The 21,221-nt window shown below is 34.2% G+C and overlaps 1 protein-coding gene across 2 annotated transcripts; it reads left to right on the top strand.

Annotated features, from left to right (window-relative positions):
* The first annotated feature begins 251 nt into the window (after positions 1-251).
* SLC30A5 (solute carrier family 30 (zinc transporter), member 5) lies at positions 252-20,852 on the top strand. Of its 2 annotated transcripts, none has more exons than XM_008587179.1 (14): positions 252-327; positions 1,654-1,739; positions 5,053-5,140; positions 7,707-7,794; positions 9,076-9,152; positions 9,398-9,568; positions 10,151-10,439; positions 10,643-10,851; positions 11,555-11,712; positions 12,545-12,674; positions 15,742-15,943; positions 17,157-17,383; positions 19,590-19,718; positions 20,427-20,852. In XM_008587179.1, the coding sequence occupies exons 1-14, from the start codon at positions 274-276 to the stop codon at positions 20,595-20,597; spliced, it is 2,079 nt and encodes a 692-aa protein (XP_008585401.1). In that variant the 5' UTR covers positions 252-273; the 3' UTR covers positions 20,598-20,852. The 2 variants fall into 2 exon arrangements, with proteins under 2 accessions (XP_008585401.1, XP_008585402.1); XM_008587180.1 differs by having other exon boundaries at positions 262-327; positions 10,151-10,414; positions 10,643-10,684.
* Positions 20,853-21,221: the final 369 nt, after the last annotated feature.

The following is a 21,221-nucleotide window of genomic DNA, read 5'->3' as shown; positions in this document are numbered from 1 at the left end:
TTTTGGTACTTCAAAGTATAAACAAATATTGAGTCTTTTATTTTTGTGGCTTATGAAATGGTTCTGAAGACAAAAAGAAGAGTTTCCAAAATGTTACAGTGGGAGCCTTCTTAAAATAAGTATAGTTCTCCAGAACGATTTCTGTAGAGGATAGCATTCCTTTCAAGTTCTATTTGTTTAAAATAAGTGTCCTTACTTAAAACCACATCTTGTATTTAATATTGGCTAATGTTAATATGTTAATGTTTTGATATTTACAGGACTGCATTTTTTATGGTTTTGTTTCAAAAGCCATTTTCTTCTGGGAAAACTATTACCAAACACCAGGTGAGTTTTTGCAAAATCCTTTATTCCTAGCAGCTTTTCATTCAGTGGGCCAGGATACAATGCCGATTTTTGGATCAAGGATACCTAACAAATTATTTAAGGGCACAGCAGAACATTTCCAGAGTTAACTTGCTCTTGACTTGTCTTTTCAGAATTGAGATTTCAAGAGTGAACTACAAAGAGCTAAAAATAAATAATAAAAATGTATTAAAATAATAAAATAAAATATTATTTATTAAAATAATAAAAATGGAACGTCTAAAATGCAGAAAAGGGTAGAAAAATTTAAAAGCATTTATGTAATTGTTTTCTTTAATGCAGTTTCTTTATTCTGAAAGACCTACAAATGAACATGGAGGCATGCCCAAGATCCTAGTACAAATGTCACTGGGAGGCTGATAAAGCATAGGGGTTGACAATTTCATATTCTGTCTGTCCTACATACTAACTCTTACTTTGGGCAAGTTACTTAGTTTTTTTCTAACTTAATTTGTTCACCTGTAAAATAGAGATAATAATACCTTCCTAATGGAGATCTGAGAAATAAATGAATTAATACATGTAAAGTTCTTAGAATAGTGCCTGGCATATAATATGTATATAGTAAATATTAGGATGTAGTACAGCACCCTCATCATTATCATTATTATTCCCTTTAGGCAGCTGAGGTTCAGGCTTCATGCCAGAAATGTCCTACATTCTGTATGATCATCTCACGTACTCCTCTACGTGTTTGCTTTATGCCATGCCTTAGAAACCTGTGCCATGATTCTTTTTCCCCCCTGGCATCTGTCTGGTACCAGGATCCAAACCTGTGACCTTGGTGTCATAGGGCTGCACTGTAACATACTGAGCTAACCATCCAGTCTGACTTTTTATTAGAATGACAAATTCAAGTACTTCTGTTTTAGAAACCAAGAACATTTTTAAAAATAGGATTAGTATTTTAAACCCCATCTTAACTTTTGTCTTCTCTTTTCAAATATTATAAATAATTGGAACACTAAAAATTCTTTTCATGGGAAAGAATTTAAAAACTAAAATATTAAGTGTTCCTAGGAAACTAGTGAGAAACTTAGAAAACATTCTGTAGGAAAAGATTTCAAGATCTAACAGACAAAAATATAGATAATGGAAATCAATATTGTCTTGCAAATCTAGAGTTAGTCAAGAGATCTTAACATTTTCTGTTTAATTTCAAAATATGTAATGATTTAGTCTTTAAAATAGTTGTTACCATTATTATATTTCCCTGTGTATTTTAAGATTGAGATATTTAGCAAAATATATGTGACTGAAATTTTAATTTTTTGTTTCCATTTATAGTGGATCAAAATATTTAAACATGCAGTTGCTGGGTGTATCATTTCACTCTTGTGGTTTTTTGGCCTTACTCTTTGTGGACCACTAAGGTAAATAAAATGCATATTTTGAATGTTTGTTTATATTTCTTCATTTTGAATATTAATTCTTTCCCATATTTTATGTCAAGTATTTGTTTGTACAAATGCTTTTATCATTTCTATAGCATTGGATAGAATTCAACAAATAGAGAAGGAGAAAGAACCTATTTAGTTTGTGAACTATTTCTTTGGTGCATACCATTAATGTATTTATTCATGATTTGTCATAGATATTTTACTAGTTAGAATCCAAAGAGTTTCAGAAAATTTTTTAGCATAGGTAGCTTTTTTTAAATCATTCATTAGTGATCCTCTTAGTAGTTGATTTAGAAGCTAAAAGGTCTGAAATGGTAATCAATAAGGAGGACAGCAAAATCTTAAAAGCACTCATTTTTTTTTGTACAACTCTGCAAGTACTCTTGTAAACAAATGTATTGGGAATAGTGTGTCAATCATCAGATTAAAGGTACAGTGGGTTAAGCAGACTATTCTCATTTCATATTCCCCTAGATCTGTATAATCTTTTTGCGCAAATGGGTTGATTTATGAAGGAAATGCTTAAGAGCTTCTTTTTTTTTTTTTTAAAGATGACAAGTAAGGGGATCTTAACCCTTGACTTGGTGTTGTCAGCACCACGCTCTCCCAAGTGAGTTAACTGGCCATCCTTATATAGGGATCCAAACCCTTGACTTGGTGCCTATCAGCACCACACTCTCACAAGTGAGCCATGGGCCAGCCCCTTTAAGAGCTTCTTAAACAACAGTCATAACATGTGCACCTGTACATAAACATTCTTTTAATATTTCTCTATTTTTAAGGGGTTTTACTTAGTGGGTAAGTGTAAGAAAAAGTACCTTGCTATTGATAATGGGGAGGAGTAAAATGAGGGATAGTCTGAAGGATCTCACTGAGAATATTGGGGTGGGCAGAGTGGAAAGTAATAGATAGGAAATGCTTTGTGAAAAGTTCTTTCCTCTTTAATGGCCAATAGAGTAGCTTCTGGATTGGAGTCCCTTTGGCTTGTTTGCCCTGTACTTTGTTAGATGCAGAGAATGCATAATTCCTAAAGTCATATTCCCATCCATGATAGCAGCAGCATTCTGGAGAGGTGGGAAAGCTGGCTGAATTTCTCAGCTTGGGTAGAACTCTTTCAGTTTATGCTTGAATATGATTGAGTGGTGTTATTGCTTATCATCTGCAATATTTTAAATTTCTTATTTGTGAAATGATTTGTTGGTTTGTATGTTACTAAATCACTCTCCCTGTGTGTTAGGATAGGGAGAGAAGGGGAAAATATTTAAGTTCTTACTTGCCTCCTTATTTAGTCATCTACTGTCCGCCCTTCAGCCCCTTATCACCTCCAGCACTGCTTCTCTCATTATTTTACTAAACCATCATGCAATTTCTCTATCAGAAAGACTCCTTTGGTGTTTCATAGCTGTCTCATTTTAGGTTAGTATTAATTTGTTGATGTATTTATTCTCTTAAATTATAATCTTCCCAATATTAACAGAACTAAAGTTACCACTGATGTGTTCTCATTACAGATTTTTGGGTAAAGAGGGAAAATGAAAATTTATTTAACAGTCAGCTGCAAATCTGTTGTTATTAAATTCTTTTTTTTTTTTTTTTTTTTAAGATGACTGGTAAGGGGATCTTAACCCTTGACTTGGTGGTGTCAGCACCACACTCTCCCAAGTGAGACACAGGCCAGGCCTATGTTGCTATTAAATTCTATAAGCCTCCTTTTGGCTGGATTTATTTAGTTTCTAGCCTGGCGATAGTCCCCACGTGACAGCCAGCATGGTTGCAGTGCTCATGTATACCTCTTTTTAAAATTTTTTGAAAAAATATTTCATACATTTAAAAGAATAAATATAGATATAGGTATATTTAAAGAATAATAAAATGAACATCCATGTGCCCAACACCCAGCCCCCCAAATGAAACCTTACCAATACCTTTGAAGCCCTGTATGCCTCTCCTGATTATATCCCCTCTCTCTCCCTGCCTTTGGATATAACCAGCATCTTAAGTTTTGTTTTTCATTTTCTTGGTTTTCTTTATAGTTTTACCACATATTTGCTTTTTTTTAAAAAAAAAAAAAAAAAAAAAGATGACCTGTAATGCTTGGCTTGGTGTTGTCAGCACCACGCTCAGCCGATGAGCCAACCGGCCATCCCTATATAGGATCCGAACCCGTGGCCTTGGTGTTATCAGCACCGCACTCTACCAAGTGAGCCACGGGCCGGCCTGCTTTTTTTTTTAAATGTTTAACTTTGGAAGTATTTTACTTTATATGAGGGTACTTCAAAAACTTCATGGTAAGATTTGTATTATCTTTTTTTTTTTTTTCTGGACAGCTGGCTGGTACAGGGATGGAACCCTGGGCCTTAGTGTTATCAGCACCACACTCTAACCAACTGATCTAACTGGCCAGACCTCGTATTATTTTTCAATTCTGTTTTTTCGTGAACTTTTTAAAGTATAAATGGAATTAGATTGCATGTATTTTTATACAACATGCTTTTTCATTCAGTGTTATGTTTGAGATTTGCCCACTTGACACATATAGTTTACAGTTTATTCATTTCTTTTTTTTTTTTCCTTTTTGTCTTTTTTCGTGTCCAGCAACGGATCGCAACCCTCAGTGTCGCGCCCGTACTGGACCGGGACCAGCAACGGGATCGCAACCCTCAGTGCTGCGCCCGCACCTCGCTCAGCCAGTGAGCGGGAACTGGTCTGTATGTGGGATCCGAACCCTCGGCAGGAGCGCTGCCGCGCTCCCAAGCAGCGCACTGTAGCAGTGCGCCACCGTGCCAGCCCAGTTTATTCATTTCTATAGCAGTTTTTTAAAAATATAATTCACATACCTTAAAATTCACCTTTTTAAAGTATACTTCTGTATTTTTTCTTGTATTTTCAAAGAATTTTCTTCATTCTTACTGCTATAGCCCATTGAGTGGAAATACTCCAATTTATATTATCCATTTTTTTATTAGTGGGTATGTAAGTTGTTTCCAGTTTTGGCTTACTGCAAACAATGCTGGTGTGAGCGACCTTATAAGTATGTCCCGGTACACATGTACAAGAAATTTGTAAGATATAATCCTAAGAGTGGTATCGTTGGGTATTTGTAGCTTCAACCTTTCTAAGGTAGATAATGCCAAAGTATTTTCCAAAGCAGTGGTACCTATTAATTTTTCTCATAATGTTTTACAAAGTCAAGGAGAAATATTTCTTTTCTCTTACTGTAGTTGAATTTATGCTTCCTGATAAAGACAAGATACAATTCATGAATGATAATATTTTGTTGTTGTAGGACTTTGCTGCTATTTGAACACAGTGATATTGTTGTCATCTCACTACTAAGTGTTTTGTTCACTAGTTCTGGAGGAGGACCAGCAAAGGTAGAATTTCCCATTATCAGTTACTTGGATATTTAGAGTATATGTGTAAAATGTTATCCAAAGCAATAAAATCATATCTTTTAGCATTTAAATGAATTTAGGGGCTTTTTCCGCTAGTTTTACTTTTTTTTTTTTAACAAATTGTTTTTTGTTTTTTACTTTTTATTTTGAAATGATAAATTCCTAGGAAGTTGCAAAAATAGTACAGAGAGGTCCATGTACCCTTCATTCAGTTTCCCCCAAAGGTGGCTTCTTACCTAACTTAAATACACTATCAAAACCAGGAAATTGACATTGGTACAATCTGTAGACCTTATCAGATTTTACCAGTTTTTCATACACTCGTGTGTGTGTATGTGTTTGTATGTACTTAGGTCCATGAAATTTTATTATGTGTATAGATTTGTGTAACCACTACCACAACCAAGATAGAGAACTGGTACATCACCACAAAGATCTCCTTCATGTTGTACCCATACCCCTCCCCCTACCTCGTTCTTAACCCTGTAAATTATCTTTGAAAATTACCTAAGAACTTGTGATATTTAAAGTCTGTGAACATTTATCCGACATTTTGCCAACAAGGCATCCTTGTTCATCTTAAGTAATTCAAGTATTACCCTCTTTTGGCAAGTGAGTTACCAATCTGCAGTTCCAAATTGTTAGAATTACAATGTTTCACCAAATTAAACACTTCCTCTGCATGGTACATTGTCCTAAACATAAGGGAAAGAAGAAATAAGATATAATAATCCCTGTTCTGAAAGGGACTTTCAGGCAAAGTAATGGAGGGAGATGAATAAAATAATAAAGTGAACAAAGTAACGGGCCAAGTAGAGCAGAGTGGGAGAATACCCAGCCTGTAGATTTCAAATTGGGTCATTATTATTCAAGCAAAGGCCACTATTTAATCCTTCCCCACATTCACAAAGTACTCCCAATTAAATTTTAAGTACATTGAAGAGTTCTGTGGATTTAAAAAAAAAAAAAAGATATCTGTAAAACATAGAATAAAATAATGTATAGGTGGAGAAGAACTTTCTGAGTGTAAACACAATGGAAATAAAAATCATAAAGGGAAAACTCTCTACACTTGACTTCATAATGATTTCAAACTTCCTATATAACAGAAATCATTGTAAAAACAAAAAACTAACAACAACAAAAGCTGCCACAAACAAAACTACATTTCTTTTAAAATACTCAGTTAAGAAAAACACTTAAGATTCTCAATAGAAATGAGCAAAGGACAGGGAAAGACAACTCACAAAAGAAACACAAATAATTTTAAAACATTAAAAAAAATAAAAGTTTGGCTGCACTAATAGTCAGAAATGAAAGTACAGATCTTGCGTATTCTCCCATTATGTCAATAATGAATCAGGGCATTTGTCCAGGACTTGGTGAATTTCTTTTTTTTTAATTATAACCCTGAAGTACTACAGAATTCTCAGTTGCCCTTTTTGTTATTAAGGAAAGATTAAATTATATCATCTGTATTTGAGTGTTATTGATATTACCATATCCTAACTCAATGAAAATTTAAGAAATTTTATCATTTTGTTTTGTTTTTGGCGGTTGGCCAGTACAGGGATCCAAACCTTTGACCTTGGTGTTATAACATCGTGCTCTAACTAACTGAGCTAACCAGCCAGCCCAGAAATTTCCACACTAACAGAATATATCCAGTGTAGTGGTAATCACGTAATGAATAGAATAGTATCCTTGCTTCCTCACTTTTTAAATTTTTTTTTTACTTTTTTTTTTAAGTATCCTCACTTTTCATTTTAAACTTTTATTAAATAGAAGTATTGTGTTGTACTTCCATTATATATATATATATAAATTACATATAAGTATACATATTATACAGGAAGTATAACACCTGTAAATTTGTAAATATAGAATGTATAACAATACTATTTAGATTGCCTTTATACCTAACATTCTGAAATATTTACATAAACTAGGCTAATATACCTTTTCTATAATTTTCTCTTGTCAAAATCCTTTCCCAGGAATGAGAACATAAAAGAGTTTATCAGCTTTTTAATGCTTTATACCTTTACTAGATCTTAGCAATGACTTCACTGATTTTCTTAACATGCCCTCTTGATTGTTTTTCCCTAGAGGAGTAGTAACTAGAGTATTCTATTATCTCTTGCATGTTGTAGACTAAACTAAATCCCTACTAATTATTTTTTAACTACATGGGCTTTTCAACCAGAAGTAAAGTAACATTTAGGAAGGTTAATTCTGTAAACAGTGACAGTTTGTTCATAGTAACATGCCTAGCCATGTCAGCAAGGAGGGTAATTGAAGGTGTCAATATTATGTGTCTTAAATGCCTTTAAAATATTCTGCAGAATTTGTTGGATCTCTCTTCTTTTATATCTTACTGTTAATAATGTACATTTATATTATATATGGGCTGTAATGTCAGATGTTATTTTTTCTTTAAATGTTTATTTTTTGAAAAACATTTTTCTTTAGCATTTGTATAGTTATTGTCTTAAAGATCAGCTCTTGAAAAAGCTATCCTTAGCATTATTTTCTTCATTTTTAGACAAGAGGGGCTGCTTTTTTCATTATTGCTGTGATCTGTTTATTGCTTTTCGACAATGATGATCTCATGGCTAAAATGGCTGAACACCGTATCCTTTTTTTGCAATAGACTGTACTTATTTAATGTCTTGCAGAAAAGTAGAAGACTGGCAGAATGGGAAAAGAAAAGGTGAATGAATTAAACTGATCAATCATGAACGAAACTTTCATAGGTTAATGTAGACATTCAAAATCAGTATTTAAATAATGAACAAATTCATTCTGTTAAATATTTTACAGCATCTCAGTATTTTCATCAGTATCCTAAATTTTCAGAAATTTAAGGATATTGAAAGAATATTTTAGGGGCTGGCAGGTTAACTCAGTTGGTTAGAGCGCAGTGGTGTAACACCAAGTTCAAGGGTTCAGATTCCTGTACCGGCCAGCTGCCCAAAAATATATATATATTTTTTAGAATGTCCTGGTGCTAAAAAAAAAAAAGAAAAGAAAAGAAAAAAGATGATTTGCCACTCAGCATAATCGGTGTTTGCTCCCTCATAATTTAATAATTCAAATGCTCATAAATGAAAAACATTTGTCATCTTCTTGCATGAAAGAAAACATTCAAATTCCCTTACCTGGCATTCACTCTCTTGCTCTAAATTATTTCCAGTTCAGACACCACTCTTCTCTCATATAAACCCAATTTTGCAGTCAAATATATCTATTCATTCTGCTCTACAGACATTCCTTGTTCTGTCCTTTCCACACACCTCTACCTACTCCATTCAGCAGAACTCAAAGCATCAGTGCCCTAAAACTTATTAGTAAACTAATAATAATTTACTTTGTTGCAATGAAAGAGGGGAGCATAACTTTGAAAAAGCTCTGTGTTGCTTGTGGTACACCCTCTCCCACCCCACCCTCTTTTGCTTGCTGCTTACTTTGCTGAGACTTAAGTGGTCAATGACTTAGAAGACAGATTTAGGACTGGTTTTACATGTCATTCTAAAATGGTTATCTGAATTCCACTGGGCAGGAAAAGTCCAAGGAGATTCCTCGCTCTTGTCCCTTTGTTCTACTAAAAGTATGTATGCAAATGTCTTTTGGAGGTTAAATACGAAAATTCAGCCACTTTGTCTTAAGCACTATTATAATCATTTTGGAGATGGCAAAAGAAATACAGGCCATTTCAACTTATATATCGTGTCCCAGAATTAAATTTTACATTGTTTTGTTTTTAAGGGAAACGTATTATTGAGGGTTGTCAGGTTTGGGGCACCCAGATTAGTCTATATTCAACCCAAAATAATGTAACTAAAATTTCAGGAGGACGTCAGGTTTCAAAGAGTTAATATTTGGAATGTTTTCCTTTATTTCAACTTACTTAGCTGAAGGACATCATGACAGTGCTCTAACTCACATGCTTTACACAGCCATTGCCTTCTTAGGTGTGGCAGATCACAAGGTATGTTCTTTTCTTTGTTGCTAAAGTGATCAAAAGATTCTGAAAAGTTTATAGCTATTATAACTTTAAAAGTGCATTTAAAATAAGTTTTCAGTAATTTACAATACTGCCTGCCATTTAAGTAGTTAAGTAATTGAGGATATGGAAAAAACATACTGGTTCCATTTCTTCAAATATTATGTATTTAAGGATTGAGTATTGGACTGTATATGTTTCTAATGAGACTTATCTAATTTTACTCATAGGGTGGAGTATTGTTGCTAGTACTGGCTTTGTGTTGTAAAGTTGGTTTTCATACAGCTTCCAGAAAGCTCTCTATAGATGTCGGTGGAGCCAAACGTCTTCAGGCTTTATCTCATCTTGTTTCTGTGCTTCTCTTGTGCCCATGGGTCATTGTTCTTTCTGTGACAACTGAGGTAAGAGCAAGAATTTATTGGTGATAAGTAAAATGAATTGCTATTGCTTATAAATTTTAGTTCAGTACATTGTATTTTATTTCAGTCTGAAGTTGAAAGTGGCCTAAATTATCTTTGCTTTTTCTTTGTAGTTTTAAAAAAACATTTTTGGAGTTAATTTTATTGTTTATAAAAAACACAAATCTGTTGTAACAACATACTGTACCCCACAAATATGTACAAGTAAATGTTAAATTTTGAAATAAAAGAGAAATACAAATCAAATACTATTACATTTACATATCCTTTGCATTCCTGTGACCCAAAGGAATCAGTTGAACAAACAACAAGCCATTTGTTAGGCTTAAAGATTGTGGGTTACGTGTTTATAAAGTTTTTAAACATTAATGCTTTGTTTTTTAACACTTTGGAGAATACTGGGAGAATGTGCCAGTATTTTGTAGCTCTTATATGTTGGCATTTTGTGAATATTGAATCATGAGAATATTTGCTTATACATAAAAAGTTTAACAAAACATCTTACACGATGTGAACTTTATACCTATATAGTATTGACAATTTCTTTTTATTTTTAATTTTTAGAGTAAAGTTGAGTCTTGGTTTTCTCTCATTATGCCTTTCACAACGGTTATCTTTTTCGTCATGATCTTGGATTTCTATGTGGATTCCATTTGTTCAGTCAAAATGGATGTTTCCAAATGTGCCCGCTATGGATCCTTTCCCATTTTTATTAGTGCTCTCCTTTTTGGAAATTTTTGGACACATCCAATAACAGACCAGCTTCGGGCTATGAACAAAGCAGCACACCAGGAGAGTACTGAACACGTCCTGTCTGGAGGAGTGGTAGTGAGTGCTATATTCTTCATTTTGTGTAAGCATTATTTTCCCCCTTGTTTTTATTTTAACAAATTTCTTTTTATGGATTCTGATGGTCAAATCATTTCTTTACTTAATTTAGGAAATCCTTCAGTGCTTGCATTTAGTGCTGACGGTTACCATGTTGGTTTTTTCATAGCTTAAACTTTTAAAACTTTTGTAATGTTCCTTTTTTTTTTTTTTTTTCCCTGTTTGTAGCTGCCAACATCTTATCATCTCCCTCTAAGAGAGGACAGAAAGGTACCCTTATTGGATATTCTCCTGAAGGAACACCTCTTTATAACTTCATGGGTGATGCTTTTCAGCATAGCTCTCAATCAATCCCTAGGTTTATTAAGGAATCACTAAAACAAATTCTTGAGGAGAATGATTCTAGGCAGATCTTTTACTTCTTGTGCTTGAATCTGGTAAGATTTTTAAATATTGGTGCCATATCTTAACCTAATATTTTAATTTTGACAGTTCTGGTATAATTTTAGTAATTCCCAAATTTCCGGTAGAGATGGGCTAAAATTTACATTTTCTCTAAGTAGTAGCAAGATTACAGTATCATATTCAGACTAGTTAAGCAAACAGTTTTTTTTCTGGCTGGCCAGTATGGGATCCGAACCCATGACGTTGGTGTTATAAGGCTGTGCTCTAACCAACTGAGCTAACCAGGCAGCCCAAGCAAACAATTTTTGAGGCATTTTAGAAGCATTTATTTAGTATGCTCTTTCAAATCAGTAAATACAGTAACATTTAAAGAGTTTTATCTGCTTCTTATAAGATGTGACTTACAGACCACTGGTTCCTAACAATTTATAGCCTAGTTTACTGATTTCTACAGGCATGCAAATAAAACTATCTCCATAGTTTATTCGAGAGATATATCTGATTTGTCTTAGTTTCTTACAGTTTATATGAAATAAATTTTCCTAGTATGAGTAACAGTTAAATAACCAAAGAGGCAGAGTTATGGCACATCTTCAAGTAAGAATTTGGTAATTAGGGTTAGAATTCTCATGATTAAATCCTGAGTAAATTTCTATTGAAACATTTCCCAACATACTCCTCCCATTCTTTTTTTATTTATTTATTTTATTTTATTTTTTTTTTTTACATTTTTAGCTTTTTACCTTTGTGGAATTATTCTATGGCGTGTTGACCAATAGTCTGGGTCTGATCTCAGATGGATTTCACATGCTCTTTGACTGCTCTGCTTTGGTCATGGGACTTTTTGCTGCCCTGATGAGTAGATGGAAAGCCACTCGGATTTTCTCCTATGGGTAGGTACACTGACTATCAAGGTAAGGTAGCACAATGAAAAAATTTTAAGTGCAAATTCTGTCTTATAGAATAAAACATTATTACTTTTAATACAAATAATTTTTAGATCTTCATTTTTCTTAATTTGAAGTAGGTAAGGGGATATGAACTAAGCATTTGATAAATACTGAATGGCAATGAGATTATAGTCCCTGACAAATTCTCTTCAGGCGGGGAGCAAAAATCAGTTAAAATCTTGAGGTCTTTGCCCAACTTGCTTCTTCTGAGGCAATGGAATGTGCATGATCATTCACATCTTTGCTGTTAAAAAGAGTATTCAAAATCTGAAGTTGCTATACATGAAAATATTCTTTCATTAAGCAAAAAATTCAATTCAACAAATATTAGAATCTGTTTTGAGACATATTTTGATAACACCTACTCTAAATTAGTAAATTCAGCTCTTATTCTCAACCGTTTATATTTTGAAAGATGGATGAGACAAAAATACAAATAATTTTGGTAAAAAGCAGAATTTTTGTGACATGAGATACAGAGCACATCAAGAGTTTAAAGGAAGAAGAAATAACCTCTTGCTTGGAAATTAGGAAAGGCTTTGTGTAAGAAGGATACTGATTAATATATAAAATTTCAGCAAACAGATATATGTACAGAAGGACCTTCCAGCATTAATATGTATTTATAATCTTGGTAATTTTCTAATATTATTATAACTACTAAATAAGTAGTTGGAAAATCTGGACTTATTTCCTTATTTATTAATTAATAATGTTTTCATACGTTTAAAATATTTGTCATTTTCCTTTTCTAAAAAGTATTCTACATTTTTAGGTATGGCCGAATAGAAATTCTCTCTGGATTTATTAATGGACTTTTTCTAATAGTAATAGCTTTTTTTGTGTTTATGGAGTCAGTGGCTAGATTGATTGATCCTCCGGAATTAGACACACACATGTTAACAGTAAGTCTTTTTATTTTCCTATTTGAATTTCTACTCATATAGTTTTTTTCCACGCTAAAGTTTAACTGTTTCTAGTTATTGATATAGGAAGGTTTTATTTTATTTTTTACTTAAATCAATGTAATTTCCTATCCTTCTATTTACATTTACACTGCCGACTCTTAGAAATTAATTAATCCTTTTCTCTAATATTTTAGTAATCAAAATATTAGGTGACATTGTAAAACATACAGGTTTCTTTCTGACTAATTAAATGTTTTTGTTTAAAGATGTGTTTTTAAAGGGCCGGCCGGTGGCTCACTTGGGAGAGTGTGGTGCTAATAACACCAGGGCCACGGGTTTGGATCCCTATGTAGGGATGGCCAGTTAGCTCACTTGGGAGAGCGTGGTGCTGACAACACCAAGTCAAGGGTTATGATCCCCTTACCGGTCATCTTTCAAAAAAAAAAAAAAAATGTGTTTTTAAATACCTGAGGAAATTGGTACAATGTTAGAGATAAACTCAGAAAAAAAATTTTAACTTTAAAAGCTTTACTCTATAGATTATATTACTACTATAGCAACTTTTAATGTTCTCCCTATACCTCCAAACCTTTAAATGCGCTATTTCTTGTACTTGACATGCCCTTCTCTCACCTCTCAGCCTCACTCAAGATTTTGCTTACATGTCTCCTCTGGTAGAATACTTTCCCTTAATCTCTCTCTTCCCTCCACAAAATTTGTTAGACTCCCCTTCTCAGTATTCCTATAGTATCTGGTGCATTCTTCTTTTAGCACCATTGAGTTGCAGTTAATTTGTTGTTTAATTTCTTCCACAATTAAGATGTGTCTTCAGGACCTGAATGTTAATTATCATTAACTCTTAAATGATAGCACCTGGCTTGTAGTAGGAACTCAGCAATTAATTGTTAAATGACTAAAAGCAGTTCTGAGTCTTGGTGGAAGCATACTTTAGTGAAATGGTTTTAGAGTACAGTTTGGAAATATATACTGGATTTTCAAGTGCTCATACTCTTCAGTCTTTAATATTTATCATACAGAAACATTCACACACAAGTATATAGAAGTACATAATTCATGTAATGAAAACAATCCAGTGTCTACCAATGAAAGAACCAGTTAAATAAATCTGTTATCCATATAATAAAATACTATGTAGCTATTAAAAAGTGTGAAGCCGGCCAGCTGTCCAAAAATAAAAAAAATAATAAAATGAAAAGAGTGAGGTATATCTATATATATTGGCATGAAAACAACTTAGAAGATGTACTAAGTGAAAAACAAATTGCAAAATAGTATTATAATATGACTCTAATATTGGTTTTAAAAGATATATATACATATATTAGTATACATGTAGAAAATACATCATTCTCCTAGGAGTGAGTAACTATTGGGGATAGTATTATAGGGACTTTCACTTTCTACATTTTTGTCTTTCTGATGAAATATACAAAAATGAAATATTTCTCAGTAGAGGAGGAAGAGCATGAGGTTGTGGGGATTCTATAAGCAGTATTTGGTTTCACTCAAACTCGCTGACTTTCTACAAGCTTTATAAGCTTTATAAAACTGAAATTTTAGGGGCCGGCCCGTGGCTCACTCGGGAGAGTGCGGTGCTGATAACACCAAGGCCACGGGTTCGGATCCTATATAGGGATGGCCGGTTGGCTCACTAGCTGAGCGTGGTGTTGACAACACCAAGCCAAGGGTTGAGATCCCGTTACCAGTCATCTTTAAAAAAAAAAAAAAAAAAAAAACTGAAATTTTAAAGTCTGACAGAAAAGTGGTCTGACTCACAGGAAAAAGTAAATAAGCTCCATATATGCTTATCAAAGTAAATCTCTTCTGGGGGCTGGCTGGTTAGCTCAGTTGGATAGAGCACAACCTTCTAATACCAAGGTCACAGGTTCAGATCCCCAACCAGCCAGCCAAAAAAAAAGATAAGTAATTAAAATTATTTGTTCCCTTCATTTTTATACTTTCCTTTTATAAAACAAATGATTCTCTAAAGGAGAAATTGTAGACATATAAGGATAATCAATGAATAAGTAACTTTGCTTATCTTTTGGAGTATTATTGTGGCACTGTTAATTCAAGAAATGTTATTCACTTTGTTTTTAAAAAATGAAAGATTATGGGCTGGCCCGTGGCTCACTCGGGAGAGTGCGGTGCTGATAACACCAAGGCCCTGGGTTCGGATCCCATATGGGGATGGCCGGTTGGCTCATCGGGTGAGCGTGGTGCTGACAACACCAAGTCAAGGGTTAGGATCCCCTTACCGGTCATCTTTTAAAAAAAAAAAAAAAAAAAATGAAAGATTACTTTTATATGTTTGCTATTTTATTGTACTATTTTTACTTTGGAAAATTTTAACACATGTAAGACACAGTAAGACTACATTAATTTGCTATCCACTAGTTATTAAATTTTAATCATTACCATACAAACTGTTCAAATTTACCTAGTAATATAAACAAGGTTTCAGGTACAGTGTATTCTTGCCCTACTAAGCAGTACTTTCAAACTCTTTATTTAAATAAACAAAACTTTGCACCATTTATTTATACATAAGCCATGAGCCAAATACATATCAGTCTTGGCCGGCCCGTGGCTCACTCGGGAGAGTGCGGTGCTGATAACACCAAGGCCACGGGTTCGGATCCCATATAGGGATGGCCGGTTAGCTCACTGGGTGAGTGTGGTGCTGACAACACCAAGTCAAGGGTTAAGATCCCCTTACCGGTCATCTTTTTAAAAAAAAAAAACAAAACTCTCCCGAGTGAGCCACAGGCCGGCCCCCATATCAGTCTTAATAACTTAAAGTGAGTCTAAATCCCAGTACTTGTCAATTTTGTTTGATATTTGAAAGTTAAAATGTTCCTGCTAAAATATTCTAAAATTCCCATTTTTTAAATTTTGGACTTACTTATTGAACTTGGTGAGGTTTTATTCTGAATACTTTCAAAACTATAAACAGAAAAACATGTAGTATATAATAATTTTTCAATAAAAAGTTTACTTAAAAACTACAAATTTTAAGGTTTTCTTTTCTCCCTTTTGCTAGCCAGTCTCAGTTGGAGGGCTGATAGTAAACCTTATTGGTATCTGTGCCTTTAGCCATGCCCATAACCATACCCATGGAGCTTCTCAAGGAAGCTGTCACTCATCTGATCACAGCCATTCACACCATATGCATGGACACAGTGACCATGGGCACGGTCATAGCCACGGATCCACAAGTGGAGTCATGAATGCTAACATGAGGGGTGAGTCCTTGCCAGATATTGTCCTGCCTTTCAACTGCATTCTATATTGACACTCTGTTTATTTGTATTAAATATTGGGCTTCTTGTACAATTTTATTTTTAAAAATCAATCTGTGGCTAAAAAAGTCTGAAGTCATCTGCTATAAAAAACACTTGTGTTGTATATACATGAAATGAAATATTGTTCAGCCTTTTAAAAAGAGGGAAATTCCATAATATGCAACAGTATAGATAAACCTTGAGAACATTATGCTAAGTGAAACAAGCCAATCACAGAAAGGCAAATACTGCATGATTTCACTTATATGGGTGAAATTCATAGAATCAAAGGGGGCGGGGGAATTGGAGGTTGCTAATCAACAGCTATAAAGTTTCAGTTAAGCAACATGAATAAGCTCTAAGGATCTGCTGTCCAATATTGTACCAATAGTCAACGATAATGTACTGTACACTTAAAAATTTGCTGAGTGCAGATCTCATGATAAATGTTCTTACCACAATAAAATAAAATTTTTTTAAAAAATGAAAATACATTTGTTCATAAATGTCAATTTTTAAATAAATAATTATAATTATAGAGTCCTTTTCATAGTGACACTTGAATAAATATTAGTTGAAAGGGAAACCCTGAGTGTACCATTATGAACTTTCACTACAAAAGAAAAGGGAAATGTTTATTGCACTACAAAAAAATATGGAAGAAGGGCCGGCCCGTGGCTCACTCGGTAGAGTGCGGTGCTGATAACACCAAGGCCACGGGTTCGGATCCTATATAGGGATGGCCAGTTTGCTCACTGGCTGAGTGTGGTGCTGACAACACCAAGCCAAGGGTTGAGATCCCCTTACCGGTCATCTTTTAGAAAAAAAAAATATGGAAGAATATTCATCACTTATTTTGTTGTACTGTTTATTCTGATTGTTTAAGTAATTTGGGTAATGTCAAAACTTGGTTCAAGCATGATTCTTAGGAAACCTTCCCAAAGTGCACCATCATAAAACTCATCATACTGTGTCAGTTGCCAATGTTCTTATCTTTTTACTACTATACTCCAAATTCCTAGAGGGTTGTGACCATGTTTTAGTCATTTTGAAGAAACAGCTACTAGCAAAGTGTGTAGTGCATAATAGGTACCCAGAAATATTGGTAGAATGGATAAAAGAACTAAATTAAATATGCCTTAGTTTTTAATGTTTTTATATATTTTATTTGTAGGTGTATTTCTACATGTTTTGGCAGACACACTTGGCAGTATTGGTGTGATCGTATCCACAATTCTTATAGAGCAGTTTGGATGGTTCATTGCTGATCCCCTCTGTTCTCTTTTTATTGCTATATTAATATTTCTCAGTGTTATTCCACTGATTAAAGATGCCTGTCAGGTTCTGCTTCTGAGACTGCCACCAGATTATGAAAAAGAACTACATATTGCTTTAGAAAAGGTACTGCATGTAATTTCTTCACTATTTTTTTCCTTTTAAAATAGCATTTGAATTTGAATAAGTTGACCTAATAAGAAATGTGCAAGATATGAATGAAGAAAATACAGTTTTACTTAAAAGACGTAAAACAGGGATTGAATAAATGGAAAGAGACATTTTCTTAGATGGGAAGACTGTATTATGAAGATGTTAATTTTCTTTTTAAATCTCAGTTGCCTCTCATTGGGACTTTGTTTTGTTTTTGTTTTGGGGTGGGAGGGATAGATAATTCAATATTATTTGGAACTTATTTGGAAGAGTTAGTGCAACAATAAAAAATAACAAATTTTAAAATGTTGTAGAACAACTGTTTACATAGCATTTACACTATATTTGGTATTATAAGCAATCTAGAGATGATTTAAAGTCTAAAGGAGGGTGGTGCATCCTGCAAGGACTATGGGGAGCCCGAGGGTGCTACCATGGCTTCTAGTGGGGTTGCCATGAGCATTGCTGGCTGGGCAAACAAAGCTCCCAAAATTCCAGACAACATGGGAGATTGGCTTCAGGGCATCTACCATTTTGCCAGTGATAGGAATGATTTCAGAGAAACTTCCTCCTCAATTTGGTACTCTCTCCTGTGGGAGTTTGGCTGGCCAGGAACTTGAGTGATATTGACCTAAAGGCACCTCAGCCAGAGGTGTAGCCAAGTAGACAAATGGAATCCCTGTGCTGTACCTGAACCTTCCAAAAACAGCCTACAATCTGTGACCACTACAAGATATGCCCTAATGGCAGCTGAAGTTTGATTCAGACAGGCACCTTCCCCCTTTCCTCCCTGGTTTCCTTTTGTTCCTTGAGTCCACTCAGAACTCCATTCTCTGGTCAGCAGTCAGTCTTCAGCTAAAGTGTTGCCTCTGTTCTGTAAAGTTCTGTGCATAGTTCCTAAGTTTCAGCAAGGGGGTGATCTTTGCTCTTGTCCTGAGGAATAGCAATGGCGTTCTAACAAATATTTGAAATAAAGACTGTACAGAAAGACTGAAAAAAAAAAAAAGCATAAAGGAGGATGTGCATAGGTATATACAAATACTCTGCCATTTTTATATAAGGATTTGAGTATCTAAGGATACTGAGAAACAACTGTATAAAGTTACAGAATTAACTCACACAACTAACAATTTGGTCTTGCACAAGAATAAACACATTAATCAACTTTTTAAAAAATAATAGGTGGTCCAGAAACAGACTTAGGAATTATGGAATTCAGTATACAGCAAAATGACATTTCAGATCAGTAGGGAGAAATGGTTGCCTTGAAGCTGGCTAGTTAGCTCAGAAGTTTAGACGGTGGTGCTGCAGGGTTCAGTCCCTGTACCATTCAGCTGCCACAGAAAAAACACGTTGAAAGAAACACTTTTATAAGTTGTTGTTCTATATAAAAATATTTTGAAAATAAAAATGGCAAAAAAACTGTTTTGTACTGTTTTATTAATTTTTCCCACTTAATTATGTCACATTGATAAATACACTAATACAGTTCTTTTTTTTTTAAAGATGACCGGTAAGGGGATCTTAACCCTTGACTTGGTGTTGTCAGCACCACGCTCACCCAGTGAGCTAACCGGCCATCCCTATATGGGATCCGAACCCGTGGCCTTGGTGGTATCACCACCACACTCTCCCGAGTGAGCCATGGGCCGGCCCCAACACTTTTAATGACAGTGTAGTATTACATTCTGTGGGTAGTCAATTTATTTAAACAATCCTCTATTGTTGAACTTTGAGGATATCTTTTGAATGTGTTATCTCCATATAACAAATAATGTGTGTATGCATGTATCAATGTAAAGGAAACCATGTAGTTCATTGAACATGTGCAGGTAATATTTAGAACAGGCAAAGTCATGTTATATTGGTGAAAATGAGTGTATGACTGTTGGTGAAAGCCACATTTGGGTATAAAGACATCTGTAACCCCCATTCGCTTTCCTATTCAGAGCTCCTTTCCTCAGCATCAGTCCTAGGTCAGAAAATTTTAAGCACTTCAAGTTTGTTGTCTTTCTGCTGTTCCCATTTCCAGCCTCTCCTTATCTTTTTTTATTTTTTTCTTAAACAGCTTAATAGTGACTTGTAGATCAAGGAATCTGTGATTGCTTTCTATCAGAAAGCATCTCCATTGTGTTAATTAGCCTTTAAAACCGTTTATATTACCTCTTTTATTTGACAGATACAGAAAATTGAAGGATTAATATCATATCGAGACCCTCATTTCTGGCGTCATTCTGCCAGTGTTGTGGCAGGAACAATTCATATACAGGTGACATCCGATGTGATGGAACAAAGAATAGTACAGCAGGTAATAACCTTTTGTTTTTAAAGTAATTTCAGTTGAGGTAATTCATACCTAAAATTGCACACATCATAAGTTATATGGCTCAAGTCATTTTTACTGTTCAAAAATATCAGTCTTTCAGCTGTTTGAGAGTAATATAACTTATTTTTTACATCTAGATTTGTTTTATATCTAAAAATTGTTAAAATCAAGTTTTAGTATTTAGAGGACAAGCTTAAGTAAATGTAAAAAAAATTCATTTATGATCCATCTTGGTTCCCAGTAGATTATCAAAAAATAAGGTACTGTAAATATAGCCCTAAATTAATAATAATAATCAAGTTGGAGTCTGGCCACTTAGCTCAGTTGGTTAAAGTAAGGTCAAGGTCAAGGGTCTGAATCCCAGTACCAGCCAGCTGCCAAAAAATAAAAATAAGTTGGCAGGGTATATGCTGTTTGGAGATAGGGATCAAAACAGTTCCTATAGCCCTATTCTAGATGTACCAAATTGGAAACATTAGCTATTTTTCTTTTCTTCTTTGAATGTCAGGTCAGTAATTTACTGACCTTCTAAAAAATCCCATCTAACATTTTGACTAAATAAGTAATAAACATTACTTTGAGGATTTATCTTAGACTACCTGTAAGTATAAAAAATGTAATATCAGTTATTTAAGATGTATACTAAATGCATGCTCTAAATGCTTTAAAATGTCTGGATTCATATAACAGGTTACAGCAATACTTAAAGATGCTGGCGTAAACAATTTAACAATTCAAGTGGAAAAAGAGGCATACTTTCAACATATGTCTGGACTAAGTACTGGATTTCATGATGTCCTGGCTATGACAAAACAAATGGAGTCCATGAAATTCTGCAAAGATGGTACTTACATCATGTGAGGATAACTCAGGAATTACCCCTGGGGTATGAACAATGAAGATTAAATGACTCAGTATTTGTGATATTGCCAGAAGGACAAAAATTGCACATAATTGTACAGAAACTTTTGAAGCTCCCTACTATTGGATCAAGGAATCTTTCTTAAAAGAAATTTAAATACAGAATGAAGCATTAATTGTGAAAGTAAGATAATTATTTGAATAATGTGTATAAAGGAATCTTAAAATTTGAACATGACGTATAACATCATCTTTAGAAATGGATACATGGGCCGGCCTGTGGCTCACTCGGTAGAGTGCGGTGCTGATAACACCAAGGCCCCGGGTTCGGATCCCATATAGTGATGGCCGGTTTGCTCACTGGGTGAGCGTGGTGCTGACAACACCAAGTCAAGGGTTAAGATCCCCTTACCGGTCATCTTTTAAAAAAAAAAAAAGAAATGGATACATAATGATGGATTCTAGTGAAGACCAAAATTACTTCTGTGTGTTTACTTTCTATTAGAAAGCGTCTCCATTGTAAATATGTATTTACATGTTTATTACAAAGACCCACATGAAAAATTTTAGTCATTTTTTTTGCATAGCCTAAGGATAAAATAGGAATAAAAGTTCTATATTTAT

The sequence above is a fragment of the Galeopterus variegatus genome, unplaced genomic scaffold (genome assembly GCF_000696425.1).
Source record: "Galeopterus variegatus unplaced genomic scaffold, G_variegatus-3.0.2 Scaffold4268, whole genome shotgun sequence".
NCBI classification, from domain to species: domain Eukaryota; kingdom Metazoa; phylum Chordata; class Mammalia; order Dermoptera; family Cynocephalidae; genus Galeopterus; species Galeopterus variegatus.
Note: the sequence above shows the minus strand (reverse complement) of the source record. Positions and strands in the feature narration are given on the sequence as shown.